Source organism: Monocercomonoides exilis (assembly GCF_001643675.1).
Source record: "Monocercomonoides exilis strain PA203 chromosome Unknown scaffold19-1596985, whole genome shotgun sequence".
In the NCBI taxonomy this organism is placed as follows: domain Eukaryota; phylum Preaxostyla; order Oxymonadida; family Polymastigidae; genus Monocercomonoides; species Monocercomonoides exilis.
The window spans coordinates 1,199,914-1,217,858 of NW_027150564.1; the positions used below are offsets into that span (position 1 = coordinate 1,199,914).

A 17,945-nucleotide genomic window follows, 5' to 3' on the forward strand; every position below is an offset into this window, starting at 1 on the left:
CAATATCGTGTTTTCAACCAACAAGGCCAGGGTCGGAAGAGATATGTATTTTGTATGCGAATCATTTGTCGCTTCTGTGAAAGAGCCCTTGTTCACTTTCATGAGAAGCATCGATCAACAAGACAACTCGGTTGTTGGACACGACAGAACAGAAGCATTCGGAGATTGGGATGTCGATTTGTTCATATTTTTCGATGGATATAAAGCTGATTCTATTTATGTTGATGGAACATCTGGAGTGGAGGAGGTGTATTGTGGGCGGGAGAAGGCACCTTGTAAGAATATTAATAATGGAATAAGGCGTTTGAAAAGAATACAGAACACAAAAGAGGAGATTATTGTTATTTCAAATACGTTGATGGCAGGATGTGTGGATGTGGGAGGAATGTGTATGAAGGCAAAAACCGAGGCAATTGTAGAAATCGAATGTAAAAGAGATGTGAATGAATCTGAAGAATGTGTGTTGAAATCATCATCACCGGCAGAAATGATGTTCATTGGAATTGTTGTTCCATCGAATTTCGGAAAGAAAATTTCATCAGTGATCGAATCAAGCACTCAAAACGGCGAGTTGCACATGAAGAACTGCGCAATGAGTGTGAATGGAGGGAAGCAAAGCACAATTGGGTTTTCTATGATCAAATCAACAGGAAAGATGGTTGAATTGGAGTTTGTGACGATTTCAGATGTGAAATCAACATTCTCATTGTTTTCATTTTCTCTTTCCTCAACAAACATGAATGAACAAGAATACAAAGTGAGGTTGTTGAATTGCAATTTAAAGGAATTGGAAATTGCTGGAGAAGCAATGGGAGAAGGAATTGGAGCAATAATTGAAGGAAATATGGGAATTGGAATGGAAATGAATGGAAGCAGAATTGAAGGGGCAGTTTCGTCGAAGAGCAAAGAAGGAGGAGCACTGAAGATGGTATTGAGTGAAGGAGGATTTGTAACAATTGAAAATAGCTCATTTACTGGATGTGTCTGTGAGAACGGGAGTGAGGGAGGAAAAGGAGGAGGGATTTATCTGGATTGCAGTCTGAATGAAGAAGCTTTTCAGCTCTCATCGATATCCTTTTCTGGATGTTCAGCAACAGTAGGGAAGAACATGTTTGTAAAGAGTGGGAATCTTGTGAAAAGTGTGAATACAGAGCGTTTTGCAATTGTTAACACAAATTACGAGGAGGATGGAAATGCATTTGTTGGAGAAGATGGGATTTATGGAGAAATGGATCTTCGAGTGTTTCTTGTTTCTTTGAAGTGGGTGGTTGTGTCTGTGTCGACAGATGGGCATGACACATTGGGGTGTGGAGGTGAAGCGTTTCCATGCCAATCAATGAAAAGCGGAATTGATCACATTGACATGAATGGAGGGGAAGGAGAAAGGAAAGTGAAAGTGAGGGATGAAGGGACAATTGAAGATATTTATTCATTCACAGATGCACTTGCGATTGATGGGTGTGTGAATGAGGGAGATGAAACCAAAAACAGGCTTATTCAGTTTAATGAGAGAATCAAAAGGGATTCTTCACCATCATCTTCATCTGTTATTTCATCAACAGTTTCGCTCAGCTTGTTGTCTTTGACGTTTCAGGTTCCAAGTCAATTTGTGCCAAATATAAATTCTTTGATCTCTTCGAGTGGAGTAATTCAACTCGAAAGCTGTTCATTTTACATCCAATCAACAACAGTTATTGTTCAATACTCATTGATATCCACAACCACTGGAAGTTGCACATTAAACGGATGCAGTTTGTCAGATTGTTCATTTGTCAAATCACCATTGGTGATGGCTTCTTCTGTTTTATTTGAGAGCAACAACTTTTCAAACATTGAAAACACAGGCAGTGAAGAAGGAGGTGTTGCAAGAGTAATATTGAAAAATGACGAAGAATTGGTAATCAAATCAACAAATGTTTCATCTTGCTCACTTTCAAAGAACAATGGAAAAGGAGGATTCTTGTATTTGGATTGTGAAAATTGCTTAAATGAAAAACCATTTCTTTTTGATGTTGGTGTCACTTTTGAGAATAACAAAGCTCCAATTGGAAAGAATGTGTTTATTTTGGGAAAGGATTTTAATACATCTGTAACAAATATATCATTCAAATTTGATTATTCCTCAATGAAGGATGATAAAACTCTGTTTGTTGGAAGTGACGATTTTCATCAAGAAAAGGATTTATTCATGTTTCTGATTCCATTTAGCTCAACTGAGATGTTTATCTCATCAGAAGGATTTGATGTGGTGCGTTGTGGAAGTGAGGAAGAGCCGTGCTTCACAATGTGGAAAGGGATGAAAAACATGAAAGACGGAGAAGGAAATAAAACAATTCAAATTGAAGGATCAACTATCATTCGGGATTCATTCAATGTATCCAATTATCAGATCAAAAAGGGTGTGAAGATGGGAGAAGAGAATGTGAAAGCGAGATTGAATTTTGAAAAGGCAGTTGGAAGTCAACTGGAATATTTCATGGGAAATTATAAACATCTTGAATTGATAAATATCCAGCTCCAATTAACATCGGGATTTGATAATTCGGCCAAAACAATTATTTCAAACAGAAAAGGTGAGTTGGTGATAACTGGATGCTCATTCCATTCAGAGGCGGGAGTAAACAATGGATTTGATTGCGTGTTTGTCGATGCTATTGGAGGCAGAGTGGAAGTGAATGATTTGTCGATGGATTCATGTAATGTTGGAAACAGTATATTTGTCATTCATGATTCTGGAATAACTTGCCAGTTGAGAAATGTTCGAGTGGATTCGTTGAATGAAAGTGGAGGATGCATTTTATCAATCAAGAAATTTGAAGCAGGATTGAAGATAAATGAAGAAAATGAAGGTGTAAATATTGATATAAACAAATCATCAATTTCAGGAGTGAAGAGGAGCGGCAATGGACCAAGCATTTTGGAATCAAAGAGTGAGAAAAAGATTTTTTTGGTTGTGAATGAGAGCAACATTACAGAAGGCAAGACAGAGTCAAGTGAAAAAGGAGGGGCAATATTCTTCGCATTGGGCGCATCAGGATCAATGAAGATGATTGACTCAACAATCAGCCAATGCAGCTGCACCAATGGGAAAGGAGGAGGAGTGTATCTGGCGACAAAGGAAAGAGGGTTTCTTGATTTCACATTTGCGGGAATAAAATTCAGTGCAAATACAGCAAAAGTGGGAAATGATATTTTCATTGAATGCTTCAACATCACATCCCAAATAAATGAAATGCAATTTCAGTTTGATCTTCGAGAGGGCCATTATTCACGAATTAATGCAATATATGGAAAGGATAGTTGCGATTACACAAATGATACCGATCTGATTGGATATGTGACTATCCATCAGAGCGACACAATTATTGTGAGCGGTGTGAATGGATCGAATGACAGACAATGTGGAACAAGCATTCTTCCATGTTATTCGATTGATCATGGGTTGATGCATCTCACTTCAGATTTCATGAGCGTTATGATTGTTGTTGAAGAGAGTGTGATTGGTGATGAGATTAATCTGAAGGAGATGAGTCTGAGTTCGAAGAGCAGAGGCTTATGTGAGGTTGAAGTGAAATCAAGTATTGAAAAAACAAAGGATTCTTTGATTTCAACAATTGGAACAGTCTCATTGTTGAGAGTGATTTTTGTGTTTGAATCAAATTTCATCTCTCAACATGAATCATTAATAACACCAGAAGGAGAGATCCTTGAAATTATGAATTGCTCGTTCACAACAAAACAATCAACAGAAGGTGCAAATGTAGAATTTGCAAACATTCCATTTCATATAATTGATATGAAAAAAGGAGAATTACAACTTATGGAATGCAAGATATCATACATCATCCTTCAAGAAACAGCGTTATATCTTTCATCACAATTTCAATTAGAAATTTATTTGTTTGAGATATTCAATTCGACGATTTCTCATTCAGTTATAAAAATGAAAGAATGTGGTCAATTAAACATGGAAAAGTTTCACACAGAAAATATCTCTGTTGAAGGGAATGAAGAATCATTAATATCTTGCTTGTCAATGAAAAAGACAATTCAGTTGACAAATTGCACAATGGGAAAAGTGAGTTCAATTACTATAAAAGGAAAATTGATGAAATTGAAGGATTGCACAGATGCGAAAATGGATAATTGCATTTTTGATGGGAATTCAAATGAAAGAAATGATCAGTCTTTGAATGAAAAAGAAGAGATGTGCAGATGGGATGGATCTCTTGTGGATGTTGTGAAGAGTTCTGTTTTGATGAAAGACACAACAATCTCGAATTCACCAGATGGTGGAATAACAACGAGTGGAGGAAATGTGATTATTGAAGCAGGGAATTTCTCAAACAATAATCCATCAATAGAAGAATACCCATCATTGAGAAGAAATATTATTTGTTCAGATTCAGGAACATTGAATGTGGTGAGTTTGAAAGGAGGAGATGGATTGAAGGATAACTCTTCACTTTGGATGCTGAATGATGGATGCAGTTTTGAAGGGATTGTTTCTGAAAGGGATTCATCATTTTTCATTCCTGTGCTGGAGAGTGTGGAAACAGAAGAAGAGACAGATAGAATGAAGCTGACATTCAAAGGAATGCTTTTTATTCCATGTAATCTGTCATTCTCAGTTGTGAAGAGGAAGGGAGAAGAGAAAGAGATTGAACATTATGATTTTTATTTAAATGGATTCTTATCAGAGACGGAAGTTGAAGGGAGGCTGGCAAAAGATGTCATCAGCAGTTGTGGAAATGAAATCGAAGTGAGTGCTTGTATTTTGTTTGGGAATGCAGAATCTCCTTCAACAACAAATTCATTCATTCTGAAGAACAGGAGCGAGATTGCGCAAAAAGAAGATGAAAGAATCGTTGAAAAAGGAAAAGAAGGAAAAACATTTTGGCCAATAATAGTTATTGTAATGGCGATAATTCTTTTAATTGTTCTTGTTGTTTCAATTGTTCTGGCCATTCGGTGGAGAAAGGTGAAGAATGAAGCAGAAGATCTGAGAGAGATTGTGAATGACAACATCAGAAAGGATCCAAAAGCGTTTGAGATGGTGACGATGGAGATGTCTCCAGAGGAGCAGTGGAGGAGAGCAGAGAGAGAGGCAGAGAAGAAGAATGAAGAAAGGATAAAGAAGAGAGTATATGCGAAAAGCTTGGGACATTCCGAATCATCAGAGCATTTATTGAGTGAAAGTGGATCAACCGAATACATTCTGGGGAGAGATTCAGACAAGATTCCTGAATGGGCTCTGGAGAAGGTTGATGAGAAAGAAGAAGAGACAAGAAAGAGAACACCATCTCCATCTATTTCATCCACTTCAACAACAGACACTTTAGACACTGAATCAACTTTTGTTCGAACGGAGAGTCTGTGCCCAACCACCTCATCGATGTCGAATCTGGTGGATGCAATGGCCTGTTCATCTCCTCATGAGAAACTGATTGTTGACTTGAGGGATTCGCTGTTCATGCTTCTTCATGGAAGGAATAAGACAAAGGAGATGGCGATTGGGAGTCTTCAGGAAAGAGAACAGACAGCTGCCCAGATCCTGTTCTGGGTGGCGAATGGAGCACTCCACTCCTTTGATGAAATGGAAAATCCACTTTCATCCTTGGAAAACCTGAGTCCTCATATTGTTCTTTTCTCCGAACATATGGTTATCTGCATTGCGATGCACTCCGACTGTTCTTCTTCAGATTCAGATTCATCTTCGATTTCATCATCCACGATTGTGACATCTTCGTCTGATGGCTCAAGAAGGAGCAAGAGATACACACGCTCTCCCCCACCTTCATCAGCATTTGAGGATGAGGATGACAATAGAAAAGAGTGTATGAGATGGAAGGCGCCGGAGCTGCTGATCAACAAACAGATGGGAGCAACAAAGGAATCAGTTGCGTTCTCGATTGGGATAATGCTGTGGGAGTGTTTGACGCTGGAGATCCCGTTTGGGGAGTATGAAGGGGAGGTGGCGGGGCAGAAGATTGTGAATGGGGAGAGAGTGGATGAGAAGGGAATTGATGAAAGTGTGATGAAGAATGTGGTGGATTCGTGTCTGTCATCAGAGGAATCGAAAAGACCGACACTTACTGAAGTCAAGAAAGAGTTTGTTAAATTGTTTCCAGCTGGAACGTTTATTGTGACTATGACAGATGCAATCCTGGTTGAGGAAAGCAGCACAGAGCATGAAGAAAGTTCCAAAGGAAAGAAAAATGAATAAGAAGGAAAAAGATAGGCGAGCATGATGAAAAACAAGTTTGATAACGAATGAGTATTGTTTTCATAAATGCTGGTGTTGCTTGAAGATTTTTTTGAGAAAGAAAGAATGTTAAATATTCACGCTCTGTGGTGTTTGCATCTGTTATGATTGAAGGAAATCCATTAAAAAAATGTGGAGCGGATGCAATGTGATTGATAGCAACATGAGTGAAGTCTAAGATTATTACATTATACGAAAATGATTTGGCATAATTTTTTGTTTTCTTATTGAATCATACGAGTTATTTGTGATCCAGTGACTTTTTCTATTTTGATGCGCAAAAAATTTTCTTTATTTCTTATTTGAGTCGAAAGCTCATCTTCATTCCCGCTCTAAATCAAAGGTTATTACAATCTGAGCTTAAAAGAATATTCCATAATTTGATGTTGAAATTGTGATTCCATGCTAATTGCAGAAATGATCATTTTAATATGTATAATTTTGTTATTTTTTCAATCAACATTACAAAATTATATTTCAACAACTTAATTGTTTTCTATATGTTTAAACAATTCATTTATCTATGTAGAACTTATTCATATTTTTCAACCTAAGTGATTTGTAAAAAACTTTTTATGCATTTTCCTTATATATTCATTTTTATATGTTGTGAATCTTTTTCTTTTCTTTGAAAATTTGATTATTTGTATTTTCGTTAATTGTAGAAAACAATATCGAAAGTCGAATTTGCAAATAAACTTCTTTCAAGATATTTTAACGAACCCTGCGAAGTGCTGGTATTTGTAGCATCGGACCTCTGAAAAATAAACGAAACGCACATTCAAATATTTGCGTCGAATATCACAAGCTTCAAAATACTCAAAATGTTCATTTCGAATTCATCAGAATGTCCCTTCTTTTGCCCTTTCAATCATTATCATTGATTTGAGCTTCATCATTCATGAATAACTCCTTCAAATGAGTTTCGTCTGAATAAACGTTCGATGTTTAACAGAATAATAATAATTGCATTTCTTCTATTAAGACTTTTTTCTTCACTCTTTGTGTGAATAGCTTTTTTTAACTGAAAAACTTACAGTTGAAATGTTAAATTTCTTCATTCAATTATAAAAATTTTGTTCTCTTTTCTAGTATCAAACATTTGTGATTTTTAAATAAATATGGGATGCAATTATTAACCTCAAGAATTTTGTTCCACTCAATAATTTCTTTTATTTTTCTCAATTTAAACAATTTTCTGTATTATCTAGCATTTGAATACAAGACATATTTTGATGTATTTTCAGAAAAATTTTGGAACAAATCTTTGTTTTTTTCACAAAACTTGAAATTTCATCCCGTATAATCAAGTTACAAGATTTGAAAATGATTAATCATTGTTCATCCATAACAAAAAATATAATTATTTTGACTTTTATCCTTTTCTTTTAAATAATAATAAGAATAATAATAATAATTATAATTAATTTTCTGTTTCTCAAATTTTTTCGAATTTCTATTAATAATTTTAAATGAATCCTATTGTTTCATATGAATGTTTCGGGTACGAAATTATTTTCTTTCTCTTGAGATTTGTTGAATTTGCACAATAATTGATGAAAAATAAACCAAGATCGCATCAAATAGAAAAATATCACAGTTGCAACTTTTCATAAGGAATAACACATGTGCTTTTTCTGATAACTTCAGGCATATGAAATATTTTTACAACTGGAGTTTCCGCAAACAATCATATTTTCCTCCAAAAACACCTAAAAGCAACAGCCATTCAATAGACATTTCATTCAAAATTCGAATAAGGTTGATTTGATATAATATTAAAAAAATATTTAAAGAAACTAAATAACAATGCAAAACAAAAATAATCTAAAGAGTCACAGCAAATAACATAAATGATCAACCGATATATGATTTTAGAAATGAGAAAGAAATATATAAATTGCCCTTTGTAAAAAAGAAAACGTAAAAACTTAAAAATTCGAATTCACATAAACAAACCAAAAGAAATCAAAATAAAATTCAATGAAATATCTTATAAAAAGAACAAAACAAAACAAAAACTTAAATGAAAATGAAAAAAAACTTATTTTTTTGATGAGAAAAGGAGAAAAAATACAAAAAAAATGAATAAAAGAAAAGAGCAAAAAGGTACTGTGGAAGAATCAATTGCAACATCACTTTTTGCTTTTGGAAAATCAATATCTACCAAATCAGTTTGTGTAGAAGATGAAACAAGTTGCACAGGAACTTTCGACATTAATTGAGGAATCTGTAACAAACTATAAGAATCACCTTCTGTTTGCTGTTCTTTATCTTTCAAATCTTTTCCGCAAACAGTTTCTTTTTCTTTATGCCCTTCATAACAATCTTCCTCATCTTCTTCCAATTCCTTAGCAGCATTTGCAAATTTCTCCATTAAATACTCACTCCTCTTTTCCATCTCTCTTTTCCTCCTCTTCATTTCTTTTTCTTCTCTTCGATTCACTTCCTCAAACAACCTTCTTTCTTCTTCTTCTCTCTTTTTCTTTTCATCATCATTTTCCTCAAATTCATTCGAATCTTCACCAATTATTATTTCCTCGTCACATTTTTGTTGAATTCCAGGATCTTCAAAACTGTCTGAGTTCTTGAAACATTTCATTTCTTTACGTTCTTTCATTTCTCTGCCATTTGATTGCAAGCCTGAAATTTTCTCATTTTCTTCGTCACCAATCTTTCTTTCTTTCTCTTCCCAAAAAGCCTCAAGGTTAAAAATAGACACAACCCCGCGCCTCTCCTTTTTAAGTTCAATGGGAGTGAAGGCAACATGATACAGCACTCCGACTTCCATATCAGCAGGTGAATATATGCGAACGATTTTTGCTTTTTCTGCAGCCTTTTTTTCGCACTTGAACAGCTCCGAATGTTGATCAAAGGCTGGAAGTGTGTGCTTTGATACTCCTTTCTGAGTCACAATAGGAATGCTTCCTTCACTCGAAGTTGATGAGAAGGACGGCTGAGAAGATGCAATTGCGGAGCATGGGCTAATTGGAGGCATTGGAGGGGCTGGTTTTGATGACATAGGAAAAGGATTGTCTGAGGAAACTTCTGCCTGCCTAGATTTTGCAGGTGAATGGAAAAAACCAGAAAACGTATTTTTAGGAGTTTTCGGTGTTATTTGATTTTTCGGACTTCGTTGGCTATCTGATGATGAAGGAATTTTGGGTGAATAAAGTGAAGATGACGATTGAGGTGATATTGGAGGAAGAATAAGCGGAGGAGGAATTTTAACGATTCTTTTTGCCAAGCTTGGTTTTTGTATTTCAACTACAGAATATTGTCCACTTATTTTTTTGGCCTTGAAACAAGGAAGACCATCTTTCAACTTAAAATTTGGCAGCAACTAAATACAGAAAAAATTCTTTACTAAAAAGGATTACAATTTAATGCCGACAAACGAAGTACAAAATTTCTTCAAATGGAACTGTTGATGGAGTCAATGGTTCAGTAGAAGAATTGAGACGAATGTGCAATGGAATAAAATTGGATATTGTCACGAGATCCTCCGGATATCGAACAATTTCATTATTATTCATAGTTAAATACTTATTACCTAAATCCAGTTCAGATAGATTGAACAAGATACGGCCCTATAACAATTTCTTTATTATCTCTCAAAAATCCTAAAAAGAAACACCTTCATTTCTTTTAATTTCAAATCCATAAGAGTAACTCCTGACTCCAATGAAGTGTCCGTTGTAAGGTCATGAAGGTCTGCAATTGCACCTTTATTCACATAAATACGCGAACCTTGATATTTGACTGTCGTAAGGCGTAGAGTTGTCCGACTCATGATAATGAGAACCTAAAAAATAATATTAATAAATGCTGTGCAAAGGACACGTAATTTCCTCTAAATAATTGTTTTGAAGAAAATATTTGATTTTATTGATCCACATATCTCCATAATTATGTTAGCTTTATTTTCAAAACTTTGATTGAAACACAAAAAATATTTAATGAATTTTGTATTTATTTAAAGATCAAAAATAAAACATGAAATATTTTTTAATATGAATTTTGTTCTTTTTTAAGTCTCAGCAATTGATCAGTAATCATTTCTTTCACATCGTGCCATGACATAACCATCATCATTTCTTCATCCTTTTGCTCCTGTCGATTTTGCGAATCCTTTTTATCCGATTCATCAGTTGTGTTTTTTTCTGTGGGTCTGTTTCTTCCGCTTCTGCTTTTCACTTGAAACATCTGAGAGCATCCGTTCTCAATGTTGAGCAAGTCACTTCTCAACGAAGAAAGCAATGCCGATGGAACAGGAAGCAAAGATGAAGCCGCTGGCAAAGTGTCGCAATCACACTGTCCCTTCAAAGGAATCTGCGCAACAAATGGATTTTGAGAGGATGAAGTGGAAAGTTTTGAAATTTCATCAGTGGTGATAAATAGATTCTGCAACAATGAGTCCAGATGTTGTTCTTCATCCTCATCTTCATCTTCATTTATGCTCATATCTCCTCCAGAAGAAACATGAGATGCAATTCCGCTCTTTGATTGAAGCAATTCATTTTTCTTCTGTTCTGATGAAGAAATATTATGTATTGATTGCTGAGTTCCATTATTTCTCAGCCATTTGTTTGAGCTGTTTATGAACAAATAATCGAGGATTTTCAAAAGCACAACTTGAGTGCGGAATGTCAGCGGCGAGGCAACAGCAGACGCTGGAGAAGAGGCAAAGACAGAAGTGATGGTGGACAAGATAAGTGCAACAAGCGTCTGGAAATGGACTGCATCAGAAACGATTGAGCGACGGAGAGAAAGAAGGGGAATGAGAGAGCTCAAAGAAAGAGAAGGGGAGGAAAATAAAAGCTGCGTGGCTGAAGTGGATGGGGCTGCTGCAAAAGAAGGTGAATGAGGGAACATGAGCGTGCTGTGTGAATTGTGTGATTTGATTTCAGAAGAAAAGAGAGAAAGCAAAGAAGACTGAATTGGTGGAAGAAGATTGACTTGGACAAAATGTGAAGGAGTGTTTGCAGAAAAATAAGACATTGGAGAAGAAGCAGAAGTTGATGGCGTGAATGAAAAATGAGAGGCTTTTGCCGATTCCAATGAATGAACAGAGTGTGGTGACTCAAACATGGAAGAAGCAGAACGAAGAAGGCATACCATAAAAAGGAAAGGAGAGTATTTTTTAATTCCACTTATTGAAACAGATTGGTTGTGATCGTCAAAAGATAAGTTCAAAGATGATGCAGCAGAAGGAAAACAAGGATGAAACGCAAAATAACCACTTTGTAAATGCATCAAAAGAAGTCTGGAAGAACAGGGCAAGAAGGATATTAATATGGACATTATATTGCTAAGTGATACAACATCGTTCCATTGATGATGCAAAATCCATTCCTTTTCTGTTAATTTTTTGCTTGAGTCACTGAAAAGCATTGGTTTAAGCAAAAAATCAGCAGAAAACTTCAAAATGCATCCATCACTTTTATCCGTTGAAGAAGCATTTGAACAATATTGCTTCAATTTTTTGAAGTATTCCGAACACACTTTTTTCCATTGTAACTGTTCAGCTCTTTCTTTCAGTTCTTCCTCTTCCTTTTCAAAATCCTCTTCATCGCTTTCATCAATTTTTGTGTTTCTGATGTTAATTTTGCTTTCAGCTTCATCAGAACCATGTTCACCAGCATCTTTGTGCGATTCTTTGCATTCTTTCACAGATTCTTGTGCTTTTCCCTTTTTCTTGTTTTTCTTTGAATTGTGGGTATTATCACTTTGTGGGATAACATGTTGAGGATTGCTCTCTTCTTCGTTTGCAGTCTTTGTTGGAAAATGCTCAGAAAAGATTGACAATGTTTGCGATATTCCTCCATTGAGAATCAGAATTGAGGTGAAGTTTTTCATTGCTTGAAGCAACAAATATTGCGAAATAAAGAGATTTTTCGATTTCTCGTGGTTATCATGTGAGCCTTCCTCAGAAAAAGAAGGCAATGAAGATGAAGATGCTGACTCTTCCTTTGAATTCTTTTGTTTAACACTCACATTTTTCACATCTTTTGAATCGGATCCTTTGTGTTGAACTTCTTCAACACACTTCTTGTCAACAGTGCTTATAGCATTCAAAATGGATTCTCTAAGCAAAGCAGACACATTAACAGGGAAACAAAGCAAAACCGAGTGCAAATTGAGTGAAGATGAAGTGAGAAAAAGGTTAGCTTTATGAACATCTTCCAAAGTTGAGAGCAAATAAAGAAAAAAGCGCTGGAAATGGACAAGTATTTCCTTCTCCATTTCCTGCAGGGATAAGATTGGAGATAACAGAGATTCTATAGACTGTTCAAATGAAGAAGAAGAAGAAGAATTGAAAGCAAAAGCAGTTTTCAGATTCCTCGTCTCATTTTCACTTACACCGTTTGTCTCCATAAACTTAATAAACTCCAGCAAATCATACAAGCTTATCTTATTCTCTGAGTATTCTGCAGCAAAACTCTGATAGACAAATGCCACTGCCGATACCTGCTTCAACGACGATTGCTCAATCAATCTGGTGTGTTCTGGATCAGCAAGAGATGAACTGGTTTTGTTTGCTTTTGCATCCTTTCTAAGTTTTTTCTTCTGCCACTGGGTGAGTTTAGGGGTGAAGCATACAACAGAACGTAAAGGATGAATAAATGGATGGGAAAATTGAAGCCAAGAGGAAGAAGCAGTGGAAGAGGATAGGGATGAAGAAGAAGAAAATAGAGCAGAAAAAGAGGATAAATCAGATGAAAGTGAATGAGCATTTTGTGAGAAAGAAGCGATATTATCAGAAAAAGAAGGAGAAAAAGAGGAGGAAGAATTATCAGCCAATGAAGAAACAGATGAAGAAGATAAAGAAGATCCAGAAGAAGAGCGCTGAAACAAGTGAACATCATAGAATACTTTGTCAATTGCTGAATATGACAGAAACGATTGAAAAGAAAAATCAGAATTTGATTGAAGAAGAGAAAATGAATGAGAAGAAGAAGAAGAAGAAGAAGTCAATGATGAAAGCGACGTTTCATTCGATGATTGCTTTTGAGAGGCAGACAAAACAGGAGAATTCGTCGTTGAATGAGACGAAGAAGCTGATGATTGAGTTGAAATATTAGGAGATGGAGAAGAAGGAGGAAGTTTGACAAAAGGTGCAAATTGCAGTGAAAAGTCATTTAAGCAGAGAGGAAGAGGGATTTGGGATGTGTAATCAATGTCTACAAGAGAAGAAAGGTCAAAAGAAGAAGAAGAAGAAGAAGAAGAAAAGGAAGAAGTTGATGAAGATTGCAATGAATGCATCACATATGATTGAGAAGAAGAGCCAGAATCCAGCGGAACTGACGAAAACTGTGGGACGAGTGAATCAGCACTGATGAAGTGGCAATAGGCCGTGATGTCTTTTGTTTCTCCCTCAGCCATTTTCTCCTTCAGTACTTGATTCAACAGCGTTGTCTGCTTATGCTCGTTGGAATTAGACCGTTCTGTGCCTTTTTGGTTGGCTTTCTTCTTCGATTTGGATTCTTTGCCTTTGGAAAACTGAAGTTGATTGGAAGAAGAAATTGATTTCAGTTCTTGAGAAGAAAGAGAAGAAGAAGAAGAGGAAGAAGAAGAAACATTACTTTTCTCTGCTTCCTTTTGTATTTTTTTCAGTTGGGTGATTTTTGAATGCTTTAAATTTTGAGTAAGATGGCAGTTGCAGAGAGGAGGATGAGGAGAGGCGAGTTTGTGCATAAGTGGATGAGTAACGATGCTTTTGTGCTTCATTGGGAATACTTTGGAATGGATGGAGTTGGATGAGTCAGAAGAAGAGGAAGAAGGAGAAGAAGGAGAAGAAATTGAAGAAGAAACACACAATTCTGATTCCTTTTCAATTTTCTGCTGAGAAGCAGTGTTTGTACAATAACATGAATCAGATGGCTGGAAAGAATATTCAATTGACTTCAGCACAACCAGAGGAAAATGAACAGAATGAACAAAATTATCAGAAAGAGCCGAGTTGTTTGCTTCTTTGAATGGAATGCTTGCTTCTGTTGTTTGGCTTTCAATCATCATTTTTCCTGTTTCTTTTTGTGCTTCTTTGCTTTCTTCCTTCTTTTTTTCATATTCATCTTCTTCCTCCTCTTCTCTTTCTCCTTCTCTTTCTCCTTCTCCTCCTTCTTTTCCCTCTTCTCCTTTCTTCTTCCCTTTCATTTTCTCATCCTCAAGCTGCCTCTTCCTCTTCATCCATCTGCTTTCATCGCTTTGAGACGCAGTTTCATTGGCAGAAGAAGCAGATTTCGTTGCCAATGAACCACTTTTCATTGAATCATTACTCCTCACTCTTGTTGCATTCTTCGATTCTTTTGAGTTTTCATTGATAATTCTTCCTTTTTCTGTTTGAACTTCGCTTTCTTCTTTCTCCTTTCTGTATTCTTGGTTTAGCTTTTCTTCTTCCTCCTCCTCCTCCTCTTCTTCCTCTGCTTCTTCATACTCTTCATATTCTTCCTCATCCTCCTCCATCTCTTCTTCTTCACCCTCTTCTTCCTCTTCCCCTTCTTCCTCTCCTTCTCCCGCCTCTTCCTTATTTTTCCTATCACTTTCAAATTTCCCATCATTCATTGCATTCCCTCCTTTCTTTCCTCTTTTCCCTTCATTTCCTTTCATTTCATTGCTAATTCTTGCTCCTGTGATAAAACTCGTAAACAAACCAGAAGTGCGGAAAAAGCGAAAACTTGGGGGGAAACGCCTGAAAGATGCTGGAGACGAAGAAGGAGGGGTTGAAGAAGAAGAAGAAGAGGAAGAAGAAGATGCTAATGATGATGACGAAGTTGAAGAAGAAGGAAAAGAAGAAGAAATAGAAGAAGCAGAAGAGGCAGATAATGAAGAAGAAGAAGAAGAAGAAGAAGAAGAGCTATCTATTTTGTGAGAAGAATGAGAAGACAATTGTTGACTGGCTGTGTTTGAATGAAAAGCAGATTTTGGCTGGAATGGCTGAGCTTCTTTGGAAAGCAGCTGAAGCTGAACAGATTTCGGTTTAGTTGTCGTCTGGTTTAATGAATGAGACGGATGAATGGATGAGAAAGAAGAAGAAGAAGAAGAAGAAGAAGGGAAGGAGGAAGAAGATGATGAAGAGGAAGAGGAAGAAGAGGAAGAGGAAGAAGAAGAAGAATTATTTGAAGAAGAAAATGATGGCAAAGAAGGATTCATTGAAGGAAACGTGGGTGTTGGCACAGAAATGACTGAAGCAGAAAGGGAAGAGGAAGACAATGATCGAAGATTAGGAGCAGTTTCCTTAGCTGATTGAGAAAGAGAACCAAAGGAATTCAGATTGGATGATTCAGAAGAAGAAGAAGAAGAAGAAGAAGAAGGAAAGGAAGAGGAGGATGAAGAAGAAGAACTTTGCTGAATGGAATATTTGTGCGAAGGTGTGAAAGAAGGAGATTTGACAGAAAGAGGAGTTAAGCCGAAACCAGAGGAAGACGTGCTGTTTACTGCAGACAAAGAAGAAATGGATGAATCAGATGAAGATGAGGAGGAGGAGGAGGATGATGCTGGGAAAGTGGGCGATGCGACAAGAAGATCAGAAATTGGGTGTTTGAATGAAGAAGAAGAAGAGGAGGAGGACGAAGAGGAAGAAGATGATGGTTGTGGCTTTTGTGATTGAGTTTCGATTGATGAATTCTTTGTGCTTAAATCAACAAACAAAGAAGAAGAAGAAGAAGAAGTTGTCAAAAAAGAAGAAGAAGGCACAAAAGGAGCAGAAGACAGCTGAAGAGACACAGGCTGAGCTGTTTGTGTGTTGGATGATGAAGAAAGGGCAACAGACAAACCAAATCCGACTTTTTCTGAAGACGACGAAGGTGAAGAAGGCAATGAAGACTTGGTGGATTTTTGTGTGTTGTCTGAAGAAAAGGAAGAGGAAGAAGAGGAAGAAGAGGAAGAGGCAGAGGCAGAGGAAGAAGAAGAGGTAGAAGAGGAAGGAGGTGATATGGAGTGAGGATGCAGAGAAGGCCCTGCAGAAGAGCTGGCAGTGCGATAAGAGGAAGAAGGATGGAATGACTCAGCAGTTGGAGAGAGGCCACGAAGGCGTGTGGAAGAAGAAGAAGAAGATGATGATGACTGAAGCATAGCAGAAGTTGATGTTTGCGAAGATGATGGGGCAGAAGACAATGGAGCAGAAAAAGTTGGGGAAACAAGTTTGACTTTTATGTGTTCTGAGGAAGAAGTTGAAGAAGAAGAAGAAGAAGCAGATAACACATTCACTGCTGAAGAAGAAGATGATGATGAAAAAGAGGAAGAAGAGGAAGAAGAAGGAATAAAAGACGGAGATTCAACAGACAAAGGTGGAAGCGAAGTTTTTGAACTTTTCGGGTGAAATGGTTCGCTTTGAGGCTGCAGCTGAGCCTGCACTTTGGAAAAGGAAGAGGAGAAAGACGAACGAGGAGAAGGGGAAGAAGGAGAAGTTAATGATGAAGAAGATGATGTTGATGCCATTGATGACATTGAAGACATTGATGGGGTTGGAGAAGAGGAGGAAGTGAGTGCTAATGAAGCAGAAGCAGAAGAAGAAGGGACAAGTGAAGAGGAGGAGGAAGAAGAAGAGGAAGAAGAGGAAGAAGGAATGGAAAGTTCAGAAAGCGATGGAATCGGACGAAAATGAGCAGCCATTTGGGAAGACGCGGTTATGTTTGAAGGCGAAGAAGACAGAGCAAGATATGACTTGGAAGGGGTTGATGCCATCGAAGTTGCTATTTCTGAAGCAGCAAGAGCAGCAACAGAAGAAGAATTCGAATTTAGAGAAGGATTAGAAGTCGATGATAAAGCAGATGAGGTGTATGGGTTGTATGCTTGTTCATCATCGCTCACAGAGTATATTTTGTGCAGAGGCGGCGACTGGACTGGCGGATAGCTGCTATGCACAGCGAAAAAGGAGGACGAGTAATCGCCTGGGGCTGAAATGCCTGCAGCAGAAGAAGGATCAGACACAACCTGAGTGGCTGCGACTGATGAGACAGTCGTCGTTGGCGAGGCAGAAGGAAACAAAGGAGAGCGCTGGGGAACAGAAGTCAGAGTGGATGGGTAGATAGAGGGATCTGCGTCGTCGACTGGAGAAATGACAGATAAATTCCGAGAATTCATAAAGTAATGCTGCTGAGCATATGAATCATCACTTGGATTAACAATGTCCCCATTGTCAAACGGAAGTCCATCTCCAGCAACATATTCATCGCTCCCATCCCCCATGGCTCCTTCGCCATAATAATCTGATTCATTTTGTTCATCGTCTTCAGGAAGGTCACTGAAAAATGTTGTTGCCAATTGTTTTCGAAGAGGTTGATGAATTGGTGGAGCAGAAGAATTAAATTGGGAGAAAGTATCATCCAAATGATCCATATGCGTGGAATGATGATGGGAATGTTTACTATGAGGAATTTCATGAGAAGCAATTTGACGAGGAAAATTTGAAGTACGTGTAAATATTCCTGATACGTTTGAAGCTGCTTGTCGAGAATATTCAGATACTATTTCTTGATCTCCTGCATTTGGTTCTGAAATGTGTGTAAATATATTTAATGAAAGTTAAAAGTAAAATAAACAAAGAAAAATTCAAACCAATAAAACCATGGTAAAATGGGCAATTATCGCCATGAATGCAATTTCCTTTGAGCCAAAATTTACATGGAATTGAATTTGTATGACTCATACAAATTGAACTTTCGTTGCTATGCCTCTG

The 17,945-nt window shown here is 37.0% G+C and overlaps 3 protein-coding genes across 3 annotated transcripts; 1 reads left to right on the top strand and 2 right to left on the bottom strand.

Moving 5' to 3' along the window:
• Positions 1 to 43: 43 nt before the first annotated feature.
• MONOS_899 (uncharacterized protein) lies at positions 44 to 6,863 on the top strand (the record flags this gene model as incomplete). Its single annotated transcript, XM_067879445.1, has 1 exon — positions 44 to 6,863. One exon carries the CDS (start codon positions 44 to 46, stop codon positions 6,224 to 6,226), a length of 6,183 nt encoding a protein of 2,060 aa, XP_067728600.1. The 3' UTR covers positions 6,227 to 6,863.
• Positions 6,864 to 7,584: 721 nt separating this feature from the next.
• On the bottom strand, positions 7,585 to 10,170 carry MONOS_898 (uncharacterized protein). Its single transcript, XM_067879434.1, has 3 exons — positions 9,903 to 10,170; positions 9,664 to 9,855; positions 7,585 to 9,608 (listed from the first exon to the last, which is right to left on the bottom strand). The coding sequence occupies exons 1-3, from the start codon at positions 10,056 to 10,058 to the stop codon at positions 8,310 to 8,312; spliced, it is 1,647 nt and encodes a 548-aa protein (XP_067728601.1). The 5' UTR covers positions 10,059 to 10,170; the 3' UTR covers positions 7,585 to 8,309.
• Positions 10,171 to 10,221: 51 nt separating this feature from the next.
• On the bottom strand, positions 10,222 to 17,915 carry MONOS_897 (uncharacterized protein; the record flags this gene model as incomplete). Its single annotated transcript, XM_067879424.1, has 2 exons — positions 10,222 to 17,760; positions 17,825 to 17,915. 2 exons carry the CDS (start codon positions 17,913 to 17,915, stop codon positions 10,274 to 10,276), a joined length of 7,578 nt encoding a protein of 2,525 aa, XP_067728602.1. The 3' UTR covers positions 10,222 to 10,273.
• Between the last annotated feature and the right edge of the window lie 30 nt (positions 17,916 to 17,945).

Excerpts from the sequence above, each read along its gene's own strand:
- MONOS_898 (XM_067879434.1), bottom strand. The coding sequence starts at position 10,058 with ATGAGTCGGACAACTCTACGCCTTACGACAGTCAAATATCAAGGTTCG. Across the intron at positions 9,856-9,902 it reads TGAAATTAAAAGAAATGAAG|GGCCGTATCTTGTTCAATCT; the intron begins GTGTTTCTTTTT and ends AAATTGTTATAG. Across the intron at positions 9,609-9,663 it reads TTGAAGAAATTTTGTACTTC|TTGCTGCCAAATTTTAAGTT; the intron begins GTTTGTCGGCAT and ends TTCTGTATTTAG.